The following is a 21,385-nucleotide window of genomic DNA, read 5'->3' on the forward strand; positions in this document are numbered from 1 at the left end:
AATAAAAAGGTAACATAGTTATCCAGAATATCTAAAAACCAGAATTGATTAACCCAAAGGAATTGCTATATATCATTTCAAATGCAGGTTTTGAGTTGAAATATAGATTACAGTGTACAGTACTAATAATAAACTTATTTCACTGATTTTCTTGTTAATATTCTTATTTCTAAAATAAACCAGTTTGGTCCATAACTGGTATCAATGATACCTTTCCTTTCTCTCTTTTTTCTTTCCTTTCTATTTTGGGAAGAAAATCTGCAAAAGAAAGACTTGCTCTTCCGGATACAAAATACTCCCAATCTTTAGTTGCAAGTGAATTAAAATGAGAGAATTGCATCATAACCTAATTAATAATCCTCTCTTAATTTGTTTAATTAGTAATAATTATATTGATAATTTGATATTAAAGAAAACAACAGGATACTTTTGCATATCTAGATAACATCTTACAGCTAAGCCAAATGTATGTATGCCTTCTTGATTGGACATATCTTTCCAGATGAATAATTTTTTTCTGTAATATATTTTCCAGATTAGAACAAGAAATAGGAACGCTTGAATGTGAAGAATCCCAAATATCTGCCAAAGAACAGATCATCTTAGAAAAACTAAAGGAGACAGAAAAATCGTTTGAGGACTTACAAAAGGTAAGCTGAAATACAAAATCCAAACAATTTGCTCTTAAGAGAAAACCTTTCTTCCAACTATATACAAATAGAGATAGGTATAATGGAGAAACTCCACAGAAGAATGGGGTCAGACTAAGATCCCATGTGTCAATAGAAAAATAAGCTTTATTAGTTTATTAAATTTGATTCCTGCCTTTAACACTAATTCACAACTATATAACTGTGGCACACGTAGTCATGTTGCCCGGTACGTGCAGCCTTGCCTGTTTGTCTTCCGGGTTTCTGATGCACATAGGCGTGAGACAATCAGCTGTCCTTTACATGCGTGGCAGTGCTGAAAACCAATGTGTTCATGTGCACCAGCCATCTGATTGTCGGGAGTGCATGCATGCTAGAACCTAGAAGTTCGGCTTTTCTGGAGTGTGGACCTGATGAATATGCATGTGACGTTTCCACACAGTTCACCATCACTGCTATATGGAGTATCCAGACATTCAAGTTAATCATGAGCAAGTTTTGCTTTCAACATATGAGGTGCATTGAAATTATAACAATGACATTACAACACAAAACGAGATTTAGTAACTGGTTACTTACTCAAAAGCAAGTCTTATAGACATCAGTGCTCCCGCAGCAACCTCCCTAACTTCAAATCCATTCCTACTATTGCTACACTAAGATGTATATTTCAAATGCAAGGATGATGGACCCTGCATTTGAAGTATATGTAGGGCAAGGGTGTCAAACTCACATCGTCACAGGGCAGCATGTGATGTATCGGGACTTTTTTTCCCCTTCTCTAAAATGGGGGTGGGCATGGACAGTGCATGACATCTGGTCCATGGGCCAGGACTTTGACAGCCCTGATCTAGGGGATGCCAGTTTATAGTTATAGTTTATAGTTTATTAGATTTGTATGTCGCCCCTCTCCAAAGACTCCAAAAGAAGTTTAAGGAATGCTAGCTCATTGGTCCTGCAGTTTAAGAGTTGTATATGTATAGATAAGTGGAATATATCAATTCCACTTATATATTTAAATATTACAGAATGTTACCTAGTTTAACTTGAAAATTTAAGATTAAAAATTGTAAATCCCTTGTTTGGTATTGAAATTGTATAAACAGATTATTATTATTATAATCTAGAACCACCAAATGAAGATTTGTTCTGCAAAAATCCTTATGTGTAAACTGCCAAGATATCTCAGAGATTCCAAGTGGCTCCATGTATAAAATTACTCAATGGTATTATCATTGAAGAATTTGCTTTTCCAAATAAGCTGTTGGAATGCTGAACATATGTAGGCAAAAGAAGAAGTTGAAATTTGAACCTATACAGCTAGCAATAAAGAAATTCATTATATCCTAGAACATTGTTAAATCAAATGTTCTCTTTCAATAATTCTTGCTGCTTTGTGAAACTTCTTCTTTTTTCCAAGTCAGATAAAGCCACGGGACATTAACTTATTTTTTATTTATTTTTATTTATTTATTTTTATTTATTCGATTTATATGCCGTCCCTTTCCATAGACTCGGGGCGGCTACATCAAATTCAAATTGATTCCATCAATTTTTATTTATTCTCTTCTTGAACCAGAATGTCTCCCAGAATGGCTCACTTTTCAGTTAGAAACTACAAAAGGAAAACCTTATAATCTTAAAATGCACCACTGAAGAAAGAAAATCAATAGAGAGGACAAAATCAAATTTATGCACCAGCTTCTACTATCACTAAATTCTTAAAATATTTCGTTAGGTAGAAATTGTTCATGAACAATGGAGTCAAAAGAAACTTTTCTCTCAGCAACGTCAGTGAAATGACCCTGTTTCCTATCCCTGCTCTGACAGAATGAAGCTACACTTCATTTAGTACTTAATTAAGATACTTAAAATGCAATTTACAGTGTGCTGCGTTTGGGGAGGTCATTTCAGGCAGATTTGAAAGCAATGAACTTGATCTGAATTCAGCACATGCTCTGTAGTTCCCATAGTAATCATCCACAAATTACATTGATTTCACAGCAGGATCCACATGCATGGCTATATTCTGGAAGAAAGTTGAAATATTCATCCTGGCCCACAGGAGCAGAAATTGTTCTTTCTCTCAAAGAAACTTCCATTTTAAAATTAAAGCCATGTAAAATAATGCTGTCGGGATGCTGTACATTTTTAGACAAAAGAAGAAAACAGAATTGGGCGAAATGGATAGCATAAAGATTAATTAATTAATCTTTATGCTGTCCATTTTGCCCAATTAATTAATTAATTACAAAGAACATTTATTAATTCTAAAAAAGTGTTGGCATCTAGACAAGCTTCCATCGCCAGAATTAAAGAAGAGGAGCATGTAAATTAAACTACAAAATGAATATAACATACATCTGGTTCTGATTGCATATTTAGCTTGCAGATTCCTTCACACTATGCATAACACATGTTTCAAGCAGTGGAAGAGAGTATTTGTAGCTCAGACTGAAATGTAGAGTCCTTAGTCCATTCTGAGCTTGGTTGTTTTCTTCCAGACATTTCATTACCTGTTTAGGTAACATCATCAGTGTATCATCAGTCGGGTAATGAAATGTCTGCAAGAAATCAACCAAGCTCCCAAAGCATCAAGGACTCCATATGCTTCAACTGCATGTGCATGTTAGATTAGATTAGATTAGATTTATTGGATTTATATGCCGCCCCTTTCCGTAGACTCGGGGTGGCTCACAACAATGGTAAACAATACATAGTAACAAATCTAATATTTAGCAATCTAAATTACAGTTTTAAGTTAAAAAATCCAAAAGAAACCCCAATATATATAAAAAACAAGCACACAGTCGAATCATACACAGAAACTACATGGGCAAGGGGGAGATGTTTCAATTCCCCCATGCCTGACGGCAGAGGTGGGTTTTAAGGAGTTTCCGAAAGGCAAGGAGGGTGGGGGCAATCCTAATCTCTGAGGGGAGCTGGTTTCAGAGGGTTGGAGCCACCACAGAGAAGGCTCTTCCCCTGTGTCCCGCCAGACGACATTGTTTAGTCGACGGGACCTGGAGAAGGCCAACTCTGTGGGACCTAACCGGTCGCTGGGATTCGTGCGGCAGAAGGCGGTCCCAGAGATATTCTGGCCCGATGCCCGGTGTTATTTTTCAGAAGGTTGCCATTTCTATTTTTGAGAGCTGTAGACTCCTCAACAGCCTTAGAGCAGCTTCTTTCTGATACATCTGATAAACAGGGATAGTGATGCTATGGTTGTTTTAAAGCATATCTGGTTCACCTTGCAGAGTTCTTCCTGTATTGCTGACTGTAGAAAGCTGTTATATTTGAGGAAAAGTTCCTTTCATGCTGGATGAGAAAACAGGCTACCAGTCATGATACAAGTTTAGCCCAAGCCAACATGAACAATGGATAATGGGAAATATAATCCAAAATAATTGTAGAATGGATTTTAGCCTATTTTAATATGTGTTTTGCTTCCTAGTAGCACTTTCCTTCCATACTAAATGGAAAGGGAAAGAATCCTTGATTATCCTACTCAGTGGGAATAGAATATCTCACAGCAGTGGGAAAATGAATGGGTCATGTAGTTGCAAATAACATCAGGAACAAAGTGTTGAATAAAATGTCAAGGAAAGAATTGTGCCTGAATAAGGCATCCCCTGGTAATAAGCCCAATCAGGCTTTGGAATGCATAGCAATAAGTCCAAGTGCGTATTTCAAGGTTCAAAAAAATATAAGACAGGGTCTTATTTTCAGGGAAACATGGTAGTTGAGCAAGAGAAAATATATGCATAAATTATATTTAAATGTAAGCTTAATTCTAGCATGTGATAGGCTTCAAATGGGCCCCCCTTAAGAATGCCTTCCTGCCTATTCCTAATTTATAGGACTACTGTAAACAATATTAATATGCTATGTGCTAAGCACTTTGAACACCAATATTATGTAAAACTAATTGATTCCAATGCTTTTGATATTTCAGAGTTTCTCACACCAAGATGGAGGTAAGTGGTTTGCTTTGCTTTTATACTTGATATCTGTAATTATATATTATTATATATGAGCATCTTATTTACTACTTTACTACTTTTTAACAAATACGGTATATACTAAGCTTCAAAATACTGTTAGCGAAAGAGAAAATCTGGAATAAAGTTTTTTCAAAAATCCTTGATGCCAGCAATAAGCTTTCTTTTATGTTTTCGTAGATTTTCAAGGGTACAGGTATGATGGTCTTGGTATATTCGGGTTTCTTCCTGTGTAGGATTTGGAAATTTCTAGCGACGTTTCGATGAGGTCCCACTCGTCACCTTCAGGCTGGTGTTTCTGTCCTTGTTCTAGGGCGAACACAGCGAGACCTGAGCTGCCTTCCTTCTATAAATAAATAGTATTTATAGAAGGAAGGCAGCTCAGGTCTCGCTGTGTTTGCCCTAGAACAAGGACAGAAACACCAGCCTGAAAATGACGAGAGGGACCTCGTCGAAACGTCACCAGAAATTTCCAAATCCTACATGGGAAGACCGTCATACCTGTACCCATGAAAATCTGCGATCTGTGACAGCAATAGTACATATATGCATACAAATATAGATTTCATCACAATGTACTTTAATGATAATGATAATCAGGTATTTCCATACTAAACACAATTATTTGAAAACAAATCTTAGCAATCGGAGACAAAATAGATCCTGATAGCAGAGAAGAAACCCCCAGCCCCTTCCCTGCAGGACCCTCATAGAAAATAGTAGAGTACAATAAAAACAAAAAACAAATGTGGACCCATTCAACTGTACACTAAAATGATGCTTCCTTTTTGATAATATTTGATGGAATAGTAGCCATATGCCCTATAGCAGAGGTCTTCAAACTTGGCAACTTGAAGCAGTGTTCCCTCTAATTTTTTTGGGGGGTGGGCGGAAAAGTATAGTGTCTGAGCGGCAGTCCCTTTGGGACTGGGCGGGACAGAAATATTAAATAAATAAATAAACAAACAAACAAACAAATAAAAAACCCACCCTGTTTTGCCTCAGAGAATTTCAAAATAAAATACTGTACTGTGTGTCTATAACAGTGAGCTCATAATAGGGCAACTCTATCAATATGAAAATGCCACTTAAATAGTTGAGCTAGTTTCAAACTAGATTTTGATTTTCTTTCTCTCTTCCTTACTCCCATTCTTTTTCTTTTTCTTTTCCTTCCTCTCTTTTTTCTATCTGTTTCTCTCTCTTCCTCTCTTCCTCTCTCTCTCCTTCCCTCTCACTCTTTCCCTCTCGGCTTCTGGGCAGGTTTGAAAAACTCTGAGTTGATGATGATTTTTAAGTGAGCAATTGCTCACTGCTCAGCTTAGAGGGAACTATGACTTGAAGACTTGTGGACTTCAATTCCCAGAATTCTCCAGCCAATTGAAGTCCACTAGTCTTCAAGTTGCCAAGTTTGGGGACCCCTGCCCTATAGACTCTTCCTATAACCACTGAGCCATGGTGGTGCAGTGGTTAGAGTGCAGTACTGCTGCTATTTCTGCTGATTGCCGTCTGTCTGCAATTTGGTAGTTCAAATCTCACCAGACTCAAAGTTGACTCAGCCTTCCATTCTTCTGAGGTGGGTAAAATGAGGATTCAGATTGTTGGGGGCAAGGTGCTGATTCTGTAAACAGCTTAGAGAGGGCTGTAAGTGCTATTGCTCTTGTTCATAGCTAAATTAAAGTACTACTTGTGTGTCAAGGTCTTGGGAGAGCGCCCCTGATATTGTACATCTTCCAGTGCACAGAAATTCAAGTGTACATCTTGTCTTTCTAGAAGATGAGATGTAGAAATGTATACAGCTGAAAAGAAACCTGATGCTATTAGGGAGGTATTAAAGCCCTGTATGGAGGAGAAGTACAAATGAAAGAGTCATCAGAGTGTGGAAATACTGTTCATCAGAGGCAGTGAAGGGCTACCAAAATTTTTACCACCACACTGTGGGCGTGGCTTATGCAGGACGCCCTGCATTTTCTTTCAACATCTCTCAGTGCAAGTTGGGTGCTCTGGGGTGGAGCTCCATTTTTGCTACCCCACTGCATTCCACCACCCCCATCCGGGCAGTAGCCCATCCCTGAACAGAGGTGTACGTACTATAGCACATGTGTTGGACAGAAACAGAAAGGTTCAAAATTTGAAAGGAAGATTTGAAGACTTCCAGAAAGACGACTGGAAATATTCAGCCATCCAATATCTGAAAATGGCAAAGAGTTGGAGAAAACAGCAGGGCATAGACAACAGAAGAGAGAATAACTCCGAAGTTCCTTATATGGCCTTATAGCCATGCACTCAAAAGCCCGATTGGGCTTATTATCAGGGGATGTCTTATTTTGGGGTAAACGGCAGTAGCGGGTTGCTACCAGGACAGATAAGGATGCCGCACCAGTAGCGAAATTGCATGCGCAGGAAGTAAAATCTTGCAAGCAAGATTTCCGTGGGGTTTTTTTGCTTCTGTGTATGCACGGAAGCAAAAAAAACCCAAACACCGAAATCTCATGCATGTACATGTCCCCTTTCAAGATTTTGCTTCCTGTGCATGCACAAAAGCAAAATCTTGCTCAGATGCATGCACACACCAGAGACGCAAAGTTGTGCATGCAGCACACCAGGAGCGGCGGGAGCGGCAACCCCCACCTGGTAAACAGGATATATAAGCCTTTTTTGCATTATTTTTTAATCTGCATACCGAAATAGCAATAATAATGATATAACAATACTTCCTATTTAATCTTACAAATCATAGAGTTGCTTCAATATTTGTATTTGTATTTATTAGATTTGTATGCCGCCCCTCTCCGAAGACTTGGGGCGGCTAACAACAATATAAAAAGACAATGTAAACAAATGTAATATTAAAAACAATCTAAAAAACCCCAATTTAAAGAACCACTCATACATACAAGCTTTTATTTATCCTTTTATTTAATCTTACAAATGATAGAGTTGCTTGAATATCCTTTTATTGTTAATGATTTAGCATAAGTTGAATTGCCCAGAAATCATCTTGCATATACTCTAGAACAGTGATGGCAAACCATTTTTTCCTTGGGTACCAAAAGAGTGTGCATGAATGCTATCACGCTTGCGCGAGTGCCCACACCCATAATTCAGTGCATGGGGAGGGTGAAAACAGCTTCCCCCACCCCTTCTGAAGCCTGGAAATGGCCTGTTTCCCAACTTCTGGTGGGCCCAGTAGGCTGATGTTTTGCCCTCCTCAGGCTCCAAAGGCTTCCTTGGAGCCAGAGAAGGGTATAAAGGCACTCCCCCGTCCCCCGGGAGGCTTTCTGGGAGCCAAAAATGCCCTCCAAGAGCCTCTGTGTGAGCCAAAAATCAGCTGGCCGGCACACACATGCACGTTGGAGCTGAGTTAGGGCAGTGGCTCGCGTGCCAGCCGATATGGCTCCACGTGCCACCTGTGGCACCCGTGCCATAGGTTCGCCATCACTGCTCTGGATAGCCCTTAACTTGTGACCACAATTAAGCCCAAAATTTCTGTTGCTAAGCAAGACAGTTGTTAAGTGAGTTTTGTCCCATTTTATGACCTCATCAGAATTATTAAGTGAATCGGTTCAGTTGTTCAGTTAGGAACACGGTTAAGTGAATCTGGCTTTCCCATGGACTTTGCTTGATAGATGTTTGCAAAAGACCCAAAGACATTGCAGGTGTCATAAATATGAACCAATTGCATCCAAATTTTGATCACCTAACCATGGGGGTGCTACGATGATGGAACTGTTCATAAGTCACTTTTTCAGTATCATTGTCAATTTGAATAGTCACTAAACAGTTTCCCTGTATTTTGTTTTGAGAAATAAAATTAATAACACAATAAATACGCATGACATTGCAAGGCTCTTCATCTAGAATTCAGCACATTCCCTCTTCTGCCTGCCAGACTTATAAATGAATTGTTTGTTCTATTACTAGCTCCTTTAATTTTAAAAAAAAATCCCAAATTGAAGATTTGCATAAGGCTCTTGTGCAGACACCCCAGTATTTTTACAAGGAGGCTTGTCTGCTACACCAGAGTCAAATCAGTACATCTCTGTTATAGTTAGTTATTTACATAGATTACATTCAGAGTTATGCCCTGCAGCAAACTTGCAAAATGAAAGTAGGGAAGAGCATCATCTGTGTGGAAGGAGAAACAATAAAATGAGAACTAGTCTAGACTGGGGGTGTAGGAAAAGGCCATGGAGTCTTATGATCAAGTTAATCATCTCCACCTGCGCTATTTGTGGCATGCCTGTTTGTTGTGAAGATTCTGGAAATTGTTGTTTTAACCCAGAGGTCCTCAAACTTGGCCACTTGAAGACTTGGGAACTTCAACTCCCAGAATTCTCCAGCCAGCATAGCTGGCTGGAGAATTCTGGGAGTTGAAATCCCCAAGTCTTCAAGTGGCCAAGTTTGGACACCCCTGTTAACCATTCAGTCATGTCCAACTTTATATGCTTTTTTATGTGTTTTCTTTTTTGGATATCTCATAATAAATTTGTCTGGAGTATATTTGTTATAATCAGTTTCAATCGCCCTCTTCTATTTATAGCTGGTAGCATAGCATTTATTTTTTTCTCCTTTAAAGCTCAATTAATTCCATTAGGGAAAAAAATGAAGACCTTTTAAAGTGGCCATACAAACATCTTATTTAGATATTGGGATTTATTTATTTTTGTTTGTTTGTTTGTTTGTTTGTTTATTGGATTTATATGCCGCCCTTCTCCAAGGACTCAGGGTGCCTTACATCATATAAAGAAACAATATAGCATCCTAAATCCAATTAATTTAAATGAATAATCTAAAAAAAATTAAAACCAATTAAACCTTTCATTCCTATTCAGTCAACTAGCTCACAATACATTCGTCGGCCAGGGGGCAGTGTCTAGGGGCCCCAAGCCTGGAGGCATAAATGAGTCTTCAGACCCTTATGGAACACGAGGAGGGTGGGGGCAATATGAATCTCTGGGGAGAGCTGATTCCAGAGGGCCGGGGCCCCCACAGAGAAGACTCTTCCTTGTATTGTACGTGTATGAACTGTATATGGTGACAGACAGTTCAGAATCTAAAAATCAGTGAAAGAAAAGAGGAAATCAACCATTTTGATATAGCCACGACATAAATGGAATTACTCAACTGTGTGTGCTGCAGATAAAGAATCACGGATTCCTTGGTCAAGTGGGAAGAGTCCCTTTCTAAAATCAGCATCCCTAATATCGCATCTTTTAAAATAACACAGAGCTGCTATCAAGCTTAGCGTCATTGTGAGCAATATTATAAAGGACTAACCCTCCTCCCCTCCTGCCCCCCTCCTGTCACCATCACCCCCATATAGCTGAAGGTTTATGTGAATAGCAAAAGGAAAGAGAGCTTTTCAGCAACCCTATTTTTACAGAGCCACTTGAGGCCTTATCTGCATCAGCAGCAGAAATAGAAGCGTAATCTTCTGTTGACCTTTTCTTCTCTGTTCAAATGACATGGTTAACTAAAGCATTCAGTTTAAGGTTAAAATTGTTTCTTACATACATTATATGATTTACTATTCTTCCCCTCATGGCTCAGTAATATGCGCTGGGCTGATGGGGCTAATTTAGATATCTTTGCTGGTTACTGCCCCGTCTCTACACCTACCTTTGGGCTACCTTTGAAAAGTGTTCGGAAACTTCAGATCGTGCAGAATGCAGCTGCGAGAGCAGTCATGGGCTTACCTAGGTACGCCCATGTTTCACCATCACTCCGCAGTCTGCATTGGCTGCCGATCAATTTCCGGTCACAATTCAAAGTGTTGGTTATGACCTATAAAGCCCTTCATGGCATCGGACCAGAATATCTCCGAGACCGCCTCCTGCCGCACGAATCCCAGCAACCGATTAGGTCCCACAGAGTGGGCCTTCTCCGGGTCCCGTCAACTAAACAATGCCGGTTGGCGGGTCCCAGGGGAAGAGCCTTCTCTGTGGCGGCGCCGGCTCTCTGGAACCAACTCCCCCCGGAGATTAGAACTGCCCCTACTCTTCCTGCCTTCCGAAAACTCCTTAAGACTCACCTTTGCCGTCAGGCATGGGGAAACTAAACATCTCCCCTGGGCATGTTAATTTATACATGGTATGCTTGTGTGTGTGTTTGCTACTACATGGGGTTTTTCTTAAATCGTTAAATATTTTAATTAATTGGATTGTTGTGACTGTTTTTACTTGTTGTGAGCCGCCCCGAGTCTTCGGAGAGGGGCGGCATACAAGTCCAACTAATAAATGAATGAATGAATGAATGAATGAATGAATGAATGAATGAATGAATGAATGAATGAATGAATAAATAAATAATACAAAATGCTTAATATCAAATATAAACACCTATTGCCCCGGAAGCGGAGTAAAGACGCTAAGACAGTGTATGGGTTAATCTAGGGTCACTTTATTAAATTAACATAAATTTAAATAACGTAACTTTAAATACGTAACTTTAAATATTTAAATTCAACTATAAACAAAGGACCTGCAGAGCCCAAAAACTAACGGGGCGGAAATTCCTGCCAGAACCTTCCTGGGCAACATTGGGCAAAGACTCCTTGCTGAACCAGGTGAAGGTATCCACCTTCACCTGGATCCAAGCCACGCCCCTTGGCCTGTGGGAGGAGCTCACCCTCCAATCCCCAAGGGAAATTGGATCCGGTGAGTCCCATGGGCATCCTCTCTACAATCCCCGAAGTTGTAATAACCTATAGTTCCTGGAGAGAGGCGGTCCATCATCCTTTTAAAAGATGCCCAAAGGAGCATGTGCAGTCGCTTCTACTGCCCATTCCCGCCCCTAACCTGCCAACCCCAGTGACCAGAGGGAAGCCTGATTAATATCTACATGGCGCCGCACCCCCTAACCATTCCATCCGTACCGTCAGTGTGGAATAGGCGAAAAAACGGCCGCCTCTAAAGGGAAAGCCACAAAAAATTCCTTCGGGATACAGCCGGGGCAAGGAGGAGGTCCTGCTCGGACCGCCCTTAAATAAGGCGATCCAGGACCTCCCCCTGGCCCAGCATGCAGCGTGCCACCTTGGCGCGCCCTGCCAAAAGCCGAACTTCCAGTTTCGCCGGAAACTGGAAGTTCGGAGCTCCGCAGAACTTAAGGCAGTGTCCCCCGGCTCCGGAGGCCATTTCGGCCAGCAGTTTAAGCCACCAGCCGGGCATTAATCTCCATACTGCCATATGATACTGCCTAACCATTGAGAGCAACTTTAAAAATCCTGTTCTGCCAACAGCTGAGAATCTGAATTTGTATTGAATCAATTGACTATCTCACCATATGGTTTATCATGCAAGATGTGTATATGTTAAAATTCTCTTTTCTTTTTTCTTTTCCGCTTTCTTTTTATCGCTAACACATATTAATTGAGAGTGATGTAAGCTCCCTGTTTTCCCATTATTTTTTTCTACTCATGTGCTATAAAACTAAAAGTTATTATGAATGTATATTAAAAATGGGCAATGATCTGTAAATAGATGTATTTCTATATGTAATAAAAGCAAAAATAAAACATTTTTTTTTAAAAAAAATCCTGCTCTGCCTTAGCAATATATGAAGTTAGGAAAATGACAACTTTCACCTTTTTTATAGTGCAGTGATGGCAAACCTTTTTTTCCTCGGGTGCCAAAAGAGCATGCCTGTGCACTATCATGCATGCACGAGTGCCCACACCCATAATTCAATGCCTGAAGAGAACAAAAACAGCTTTGCCCGCCTCCCGGAAGCCCTCTGGAGGCTGGAAATGGCCTGTTTCCCAACTTCTGGTAGGCCCAGTAGGCTCGTGTTTTGCCCTTCTCAGGCTCCAAAGGCTTCCCTGGAGCAAAGGGAGGGTAAAAATGCCCTCCTGCATCCTCCCGGAGGCTCTCTGGAAGCCAAAAATGCCCTCCCAGAGCCTCTTTGCGAGCCAAAAATCAGCTGGCTGGCACACATGTGCACGTTGGAGCTGAGCTAGGGCAATGGCTCGTGTGCCAGCAGATATGGTTCCACGTGCCACCTGTGGCACCCGTGCCATAGGTTCGCCATCACTGCTATAGTGCCATTCAATCTTTGAAACCGATTGCCCATATAGCAGAAGCAAGGAAATTCTGAGAAACGAGCTAGATTCAACCTTTGCAGACTTCTTGTTCATTTCATTATTCTGACACAAACATAAAAAGATGTACCAAAACTTTCTAGGCACAAACATATTTTTGCTTCTAAACATAACATTCAATCATGGTTATCTTAACTTGCAAAGGTACCAACAGTCTCTGTTCAACAATGTTCAGATTATATTATTTATTATATTGATTTATAATGTTACGCAATAAACATTTAATCTGCATGATAGTTCACAACTTTATTAATCCACAAATTGAATATAATAAACAAACATTAGCTTTTGTGCCTTGGAAAGAAACCCCTCCCCATAAGAATAGCCCCACCCCCATTGTAGCATTTACATGAGCAAAAATATACTGTACAGAGCACCTTACTGTTTTTCCATGTTTTACAAGGCAAATTACTGTTTGATCTATTTCATTTTTAGAGGTCATTAACCTGCTGACATGTGGAACCTCATGATTTCACACCCATATCACTAAAAAAAAAGTCTTAGTCATCAGGTCTTTCTCTCTCTGGCCTCAGCTAGGGTATTGAATGGCAATCAAAGCACACTGATTCTGCATTTTGTTGCTTTAATTCAGTTATCTGGCACAAAGCGTCTGATGTCTTTTGTTAGGGATAATAAGTAGGGACACTGCTGCCTAAGCAATGAAGCCTCTGGGGTCTTATTTAACTGTATTTCCCATTCTTTGATAACTAGATGCAGTAAATTACATTTACTCCCAGATCCCTGAACTCACAACTCTCTATTCACAAGCAACAGAGACTGTTCCCGGGAAAGACAGAACAAGCAGGGTAACTGGTAAGTCTCAATAGAATTTGGTTTATTCTTTCAGCGAGTCTGATCTTTTTTTAAAAAGTCATGTTGGGTTATCTGGAACTAACAACCAGCTGCACTTTATAGAATAGGGAAATGATAGCTAGCTAATGATTTGGCACACACCACACCTAAACTTAAAGAGACTTGTTGCATTTGTTCAAAGGTTGAATGAGCTATTATAGAATTGTTTTCATTTGGTTTTAACAGTTGTTAATAGGCAGACAATAGAAAACCTAATCTTGTGGTTTATCTATTTAAAGATAAAAGCAGTAACAATATTTGTGTTCACCAATACAGTTTTTTAATCAAAAATTAATTCTAACTTTAAAGCAAATTAACATACTTAATCATGTTAACTGTTGTCTAATTTACTAATGACTTAAATTTTATTTCTCACTCATTCTCTCAGAATTAAAATTAAATTTAGTGGCACTTATTCTCATATATCAGTCTACATTTCATTGGTTTCAATTATTATTAATGGTGTGTTTGTAAAAAGCAGCATTTGCATTAAGTATTTCTCTCCTTATAAACACTTAGATGGGGACATTCCTTAAATTTGATGAAGACATTTGAAATTGTTATTTATACATTCTCCATTTAGTGACCCCAGAAGCTGTTATTTAATTCTTTCTTCATTGGAAATCATTTCCAATTTTCCAATAATTTCCTCCCTTTGAGATAGAGGACCCAAATATATTTGTCTTAAGAGTGATTGCATATTTTAAAGTGTTGAAAATTAAAAGGAACCAACCTCTCTGCTAACAAATAGAATCGAGGATGAACCCCATTCTTATGAAGCCTAAGTAGAATACTATTTAGTTACATAAGCTAATAAACACAACTGTGTTTATTAAACATACAAGCAAATTCAAACATTTTCTGAACCATACACTACTTGAATGAGCCCAAGTTCACTAATTGTGGCTTTCAAATGCACCTGTCACTTTATCAAATTAGGTATGAATATATGATTAAATATGTTTTTCAATATGAAGAGCACAGTGTTTACAAATATGTAACTGTTCAATATCCCTCCACACAAAAACCTCACAAGCCCTTATTGGGATTCCATTATATATATATATATATATGTATTTTTAGAGAAATTTTTATAATAAGTCCTCATAGGATGAAATATGGACAAAGGAACTTCAATGCTATTGTTTCTATCTGACCGCCTTCAAGAAACATCCCAATTGTCTGCTTCTGCAATGAATTGTTATTTTTTCTTTTCTGCCTGTATATTTGTGCCTGGATCTCATCTTATTTTTTGTTTGTTGTGCTTTGTCATATATTATTTTTGTACTGCCCAAAATCAGTTGGAATCAGGCAGTGCCCAAATTTACATTAAGTCAAGATGCTAAATACCAAAAGTACTATTTAGTCTCTTCATTCCTAGTATTAAAAGTATAATAGTAGCAAAGAAAATAACATTTATCTTCTCTTTTATGCCATTCAAAAATGTGAGTGCTAAAGACGGCATAATTGTCCTTCACAGAACTTGAGAAGAAAGCCAAGTGCTCAGATAGAAAGACAATCCAAAATGGCTTACTGCTTACTTTACACCACAGGAATACAGTGTTCCCTCGATTTTCGCGGGGGGTGCGTTCCGAGACCACCCGCGAAAGTCGAATTTCTGCGAAGTAGAGATGCGGAAGTAAATACACTATTTTTGGCTATGAACAGTGTCACAAGCCTTCCCTTAACACTTTAAACCCCTAAATTACAATTTCCCATTCCCTTAGCAACCATTTAGATTATTACTCACCATGTTTATTTATTAAAGTTTATTTTTTTAAAAAAATTATTAAAAGCGGACAAAACTTTGGCGATGACATATGACATCATCGGGCAGGAAAAACCATGGTATAGGGGGAAAAAACCACAAAGTATTTTTTAATTAATATTTTTGAAAAACCGTGGTATAGGCTTTTCGCGAAGTTCGAACCCGTGAAAATCGAGGGAACACTGTAGTTCATCCAAAAATTATACAAAGGATAATAAGTCATATTTTCCTCACATTATCCCCAAAGCTTAGATATGAGTGTGCCCAGCAAACTTCAGATAAATGAAATCTCTATATAAAACTGTTGCTGTATTGAGGGATTCTTGGTTCTCTCGGAGTTTGCATGTTTTCTTGAAGATATTTCATTACCCAAATTAGATAACATCATTGGTGCCATCTGCCAGAAAACTACCAAGCTCAGACAGCACCAAGAACCCTTCATAATCTTCATTAATGGTACTGCTACTATTTGGGTTTGCTTTATCTTAAAAAGACCCTGCAAACCCTTATTAGAGTTTTTTTCCCTATGAATATACAGGTGAAACTCAAAAAATTAGAATATCGTGCAAAAGTTTATTTATTTCAGTAATGCAGACTCATTACATGGCAAGATAGTTGAAGCTGTGATTTGTCATAATTGTGGTGATTATGGCGTACAGCTCATGAAAATCCCAAATCCACCATCTCAGAAAATTAGCACAGTGGACCAGCACCAGCAGATGACATGGCTCCCCAAATCAACACAGACTGTGGAAGCTTTTCTATCTCATTTGGAAACCAAGGACCCAGAGTATGGAGGGAGAATGGGGAAGCATTCATGCTTGAAGTCCAGTGTGATGTTCCCACAGCCTGTGTTAATTTGGGGAGCCATGTCATCTGCTGGTATTGGTTCACTGTGCTTCATTAAGCCCAGGGTCAATGCAGCCATCTACTAGGAGATTTTGGAGCACTTCATGCTTCCTTCCACAGATGAGCTTTATGGATATGCTGACTTCAATTTTCCAGCAGGACTTGGCACCTGCCCACACTGCCAAAAGGACCAAAATATGGTTCAATGACCATGGGATTACTGTGCTTGAGTGGCTCGCCTGACCTGAACCCCATAGAGAATCTATGCAGCATTGCCAAAAGAAAGATGAGAGGCATGTGAGCGAACAATGCAGAAGAGCTAAAGATCGCTATTGAAGCATCCTGGTCTTCCATAACACCTCATCAGTGCCACAGGCTGATAGTGTCCATGCCACGCCGCATTGAGGCAATAATTGTTACAAAAGTGGCCCAAACCACGTTCTGAGTACATATGCATGCTTATCCAATATTGTTCTATGTACAATCCTTGTTTTATTGATCACAAGTAATATTTTAATTTTCTGAGATGGTGGATTTGTGGTTTTCAGGAGCTGTACCTCATAATCATCACAGTTATGACAAATCACGGCTTGAACTATCTTGTCTTACATGTAATAAGTTTGTCTCATATATTAAGTTTCACCTTTTAAGTTGCATTACTAAAATAAATGAACTTTTGCGCGATATTCTTTTTGAGTTCTACCTGTATGCTTGCTTGTTTGGCTATATAATTTGTGAGTGAGTGAGTGAGTGAGTGGGTTGGGTGGTTGGGTGGATGGATGGATGGATTAATTAATTAATTAATTAATTAATTAATTAATTGAAATAATACTCATATTAGCTATCTTTGTGATATATCGTTGACAGGCCTAAGCATATATAGCATGAATTAAGTCATATTGAACTCAGTGGGGTTTCTGAGTTGAATATACATGCATTGCAATAATAGGATAACAACATTAGCATTTGGAATATGATCCTTGTGTATAAAATATGTAAATAGCTAAAATAAATGAAACATTCAAATGACTCAAAGTACATTATATCAATAAAATCCACATAATACAGTTCTGGTCCCCACAATGCAAAGACTCGTTTCTTTTATAATCAGCTGTTGAAAACAAACAACAGTGGACATCTGCCTTTGTCATTAGTTTTAGAGCCAGAACTGTTGTTTATACTGATTGGCGGATAAGCAGGTAATAATCCATCAAGACATCTGGAACAGTGGAGGGTTGCACTTACTTGCATACTGGTGCGCTCTGCGTGCATCATCCTGATTCTGAGGGTTTGTCCCTCCCTCGCACATTTTTGCTTATGTGCATGCACATGAAGCAAAAATGTCCTGAAATCTCAGGAGGGGACCCTCGCCCCCACATGATTTCGGCTATTTTTGGCTTCCGCAAACACGCAGTAGAAAATATCACCAAAATCCCGCGCACACGAGCCTCCCCTCACAATATTTTGCTGCTGCGCATGCGCAGGAAGCAAAAAAGGCCAAAAATTAAGGAAAAACTATGGTGCTGTACAACGTACCAGCAAAGACGGCACCAGAATGGTCACACGCAAATTGCGCAACCTGGCATCTGCTACCGTAACGGAGTCTCCTAGCGCACCAGAAGGAACCTACCATTGATCTGGAAGTACAAAGTTATATACATCTGCATTATAATTTTGGTGTGATACAGCAAAACAGTTTACAGAGACAGGCAGACCACTTTCTACACATTTCAGGAAAGCGACAAAATATCAGTAGATTATTTGGGAGTGGGGAGGGGAATATTTGGTTGACATCTGTAATATCTCTGTAAACCTCCTTCCAGTTGCTTTTGTTATCTTTATCAAGGTCTTCATTTTTTTCCCTAATACATTGCTTAAGCATTGATATAAATTTACATTATATAATACTAATAATACTATTAATTAATCATATTTTCTGATTAAGGGTTGAGTTGAAAATTTGAGACCAATTAATAGCTTTTAAAAGGCAGCAGTTTGAGGTTTTACCAGCGGAGGGATCACCATCAACTGACTGTTGTATTGACTAAAAGCTAGCATGAAATGTTACATTCACGGGCCAAAATCTGAAAAATTACAAAATTTTGTCATGAGAAATTTATAGATAAGGTTGATTGTGGTGTTAGTTTTAAATTGTTCCCTTCCACATTCCTGCCAGTAAAGTTTCTATATACTTTTGGATTGTTTGATGCACATGGCAATGAGACGTAACTTGCACATGTGAATGACCCATCACAAATGGAGGTGGTCCTTTACTTACAACCAGAATTGAGTTTCTCTTGCTGTGTGAGACAGTTGCTAAGGGAAATGTTCCCCATTTTACAACATTTGTTGGCACAGTTGTTAAGTGTGCACTTGTAAAATTAGCCACACAGTTGCTAAGTGAATCTGGCTTCCCCATTTAGTTTGCTTGTCAGAAGGTTGCAGAAGGTTATCACATGATCCTGGGACACTGCAACCGTCATAAATATGAATCAATTGCCATGAACATTGATCATGTACCCATGGAGATGCTGCATGGGTACATGATCAAAGCATGATACTGTACGTGTGAAAAAATGAATGGTCATGTCACTTTTTTCATCGATTGCCTAACTTCACTAAATGAAGGACTATCTGCATATCAGGACTATCTGCATATCACCAAAGGGAATGACAATGGAATTACAGTACTTTTCAGGAGTTTTTGAGGGCTTTTCTCTAATTACTACATGCATTAGGATCACATGTATTGTATTGCAGAACTATGTGTAGTCATTCAGTGAGAAATTAAATGGCACGTGCATCTATGAAGCAGACCACACTCAGATGAGAAAGTAGAAGATTATGGTCTATTAGCATTAGCATTTAGGCATACATACCGCTTCACGGTACTTTACAGCCCTCTCTAACTGGTTTACAGAGAGTAAGCATATTGCCCCCAGCAATCTGGGTCCTCATTTTGCCGACCTTGAAAGGATGGAAGGCTGAGTCAACCTTGAACCTACTGAGATTTGATCTGCCAAACTGCCGGGCAGCCGGTGATCAGCAGAAATAACTTGCAGTACTGCGCTCTAACTACTCCGCCAGCGAGGTGCTTCAATATATATTGATCAATAGCTTTAAAAGGCTTAATTAGAACTCTACCTGGATTTTCCATTTCTGCTTTTTCTATTTCCTGTAAGCGTTTGTGTTGCTTTTAAAGCTAGGTGAATTGGAGTAAATATGAAACCGAAGATACTTTAAAAAAAAAAAAATAGATGATAAAGAAGTCCGCTCCCTTTTGGGGATGCCTGGAGTGGGAAAAGTAAATGAAACTTAAGTGGAATTATTTCTAAGAGTAACAATAGAAGCACCAGGGAGTTGACATAGGTACCTTGCTTGGTTTTGTTAAGTTGCACAAAAATAAACAATTCAGGAAGGTTTGCATTGTTTTCTGTACTTGCATCTCTTGTTTGTTTGTTTGTTTGTTTGTTTGTTTGTTTGTTTGTTTCTGCTGGTGATGGGATAAGTACCTATAAATAACATTGAAGCTTTCACCACTGAAAGGTTCACTTGAACTGCTCTTCTTGCTTCTGAGATTGTGCTAGGGTACAATAATCGCTCACTTGCAAGCATATCTTTGCTACCAAGAAGACTAAACTGCTTTGTTAATTACAGCCATATTTCTTAGAATACTGATTTCTTTTAATACCACATTCTGTGGCATTTCTATAGACCTGCAGAATCAGTGCCTAGGCTCAACTTTAATAATTATCAGGGCATTTATATTTCCTGCCCCTTCCTTTTGATGATGCTATATATTATGGATGAAACATATAGCTTCCAAGTTGTGCAGAAACTCCCCCAAAGTAGAAATTCAAGTGATTTTTTTTCTTTACTGTGCTTTACTTCTGAAAGAAATATTTGGCCAGTATCAGAGGAACTTTCCAGGTTGTTAAATATCCCCATGTAACTTTTACTGTTTTATGTCCTATTCCCTCCAGTGTGGGCAATCAGAATTTGGACAATGACCATATTTACTATGTGAACTAATTCAATAACATAGACATTATGGTAGACCTGCTTGTTTGTCACTCCCACCCCGCTACAAAAAATATTAGAAAGTTATCCATTCACTAGAAAAGGTCTGTCTAGTACTAATTGCATCAACCTTTGTTAAGATAACAACTGCTTGACTTCACAGTTTGCATCTCTAACATAGGCTGCTTGGCATTTTAGATCACAGCTTCTTTGGGTATACAGTTGTCTGCTTGTCTGTTTGGCAATTAACATTCACATGCTTCTTGCTGTTGTAACAAACACTTCCTCTCTTGTTTCCATTCAAGCTTTGTACAGCATGGAAATTAATGTGGAGAAAGACAAACAAACTGGAGAGACCAAGATTCTCTCTACGTCCCCCATTGGCCCCGAGGCTGCCCGTCAGAGAGGAATCAAAGTCTATGATGATGGTACCAAAGTAGTCTATGAGATGCATTCTGGAGGCACGGTGGTAGAAAATGGAGTACATAAGTTAAGCTCAAAGGACGTAGATGAACTTATTCAGAAAGCAGGGCAATCAAGCATAAAAGGAGGGGCTGTATCAATAGTGGATGGAAACCTCAGCCACACGAAGGAACAAATTCTTTTTAAGGAAGCAAAACTTGAGATGGTGCACAAATCCGGCAAAAGACTTTCAGGGAACCCTCCACACCAAGCAAAACTTTCTGGGAATGAAATCCCTGAAGCTAGTTCAGATCACCCAGTAACAATGATATTTATGGGTTATCAAAATATTGATGATGAAGATGAGACCAAAAAGGTATTGGGCTATGATGAGACAATCAAGGCCGAACTGGTCCTTATTGATGAAGATGATGAAAAATCATTACGTGAGAAGACAGTGACTGATGTGTCGACCATGGATGGAAACGCCGCTGAGTTAGTCTCTGGGAGGCCCTTGTCAGACACAACAGAGCCCTCTTCGCCAGAGGGAAAAGAAGAAAGTTTACCCATGGAGAAAGTCCCAGGTACAGAAAAGAAAAAGCGCTGTCAGTGCTGTATTGTCATGTGACCATCTTCCTTCCTTCCTCCTCCTCCTCCTCCTCCTTCTTCCGAGCAGCTCGTGCTCCATCACTCCCTTAGACCTCACTGTATTTTTCTAACTGCAGTACTGTGAACTGGAAATGACTGC

General features: G+C 39.1%; 1 protein-coding gene across 4 annotated transcripts in view; it reads left to right on the forward strand.

Moving 5' to 3' along the window:
- The window catches only part of PALM2AKAP2 (PALM2 and AKAP2 fusion), a 348,527-nt gene that overhangs the window by 156,461 nt on the left and 170,681 nt on the right, over positions 1-21,385 (forward strand). For 2 of the 4 annotated variants that reach the window (XM_070742416.1, XM_070742413.1), the window contains exons 4-7: positions 536-650; positions 4,606-4,627; positions 13,458-13,559; positions 20,541-21,221. In XM_070742416.1, the coding sequence (XP_070598517.1) occupies positions 536-650; positions 4,606-4,627; positions 13,458-13,559; positions 20,541-21,221 (920 nt within the window). The remainder of the gene's footprint in view (positions 1-535; positions 651-4,605; positions 4,628-13,457; positions 13,560-20,540; positions 21,222-21,385) is intronic. The other 2 variants (XM_070742415.1, XM_070742417.1) reach the window with 2 other exon arrangements.

The sequence above is a fragment of the Erythrolamprus reginae genome, chromosome 2, assembly GCF_031021105.1.
Source record: "Erythrolamprus reginae isolate rEryReg1 chromosome 2, rEryReg1.hap1, whole genome shotgun sequence".
NCBI classification, from domain to species: Eukaryota; Metazoa; Chordata; class Lepidosauria; order Squamata; family Dipsadidae; genus Erythrolamprus; species Erythrolamprus reginae.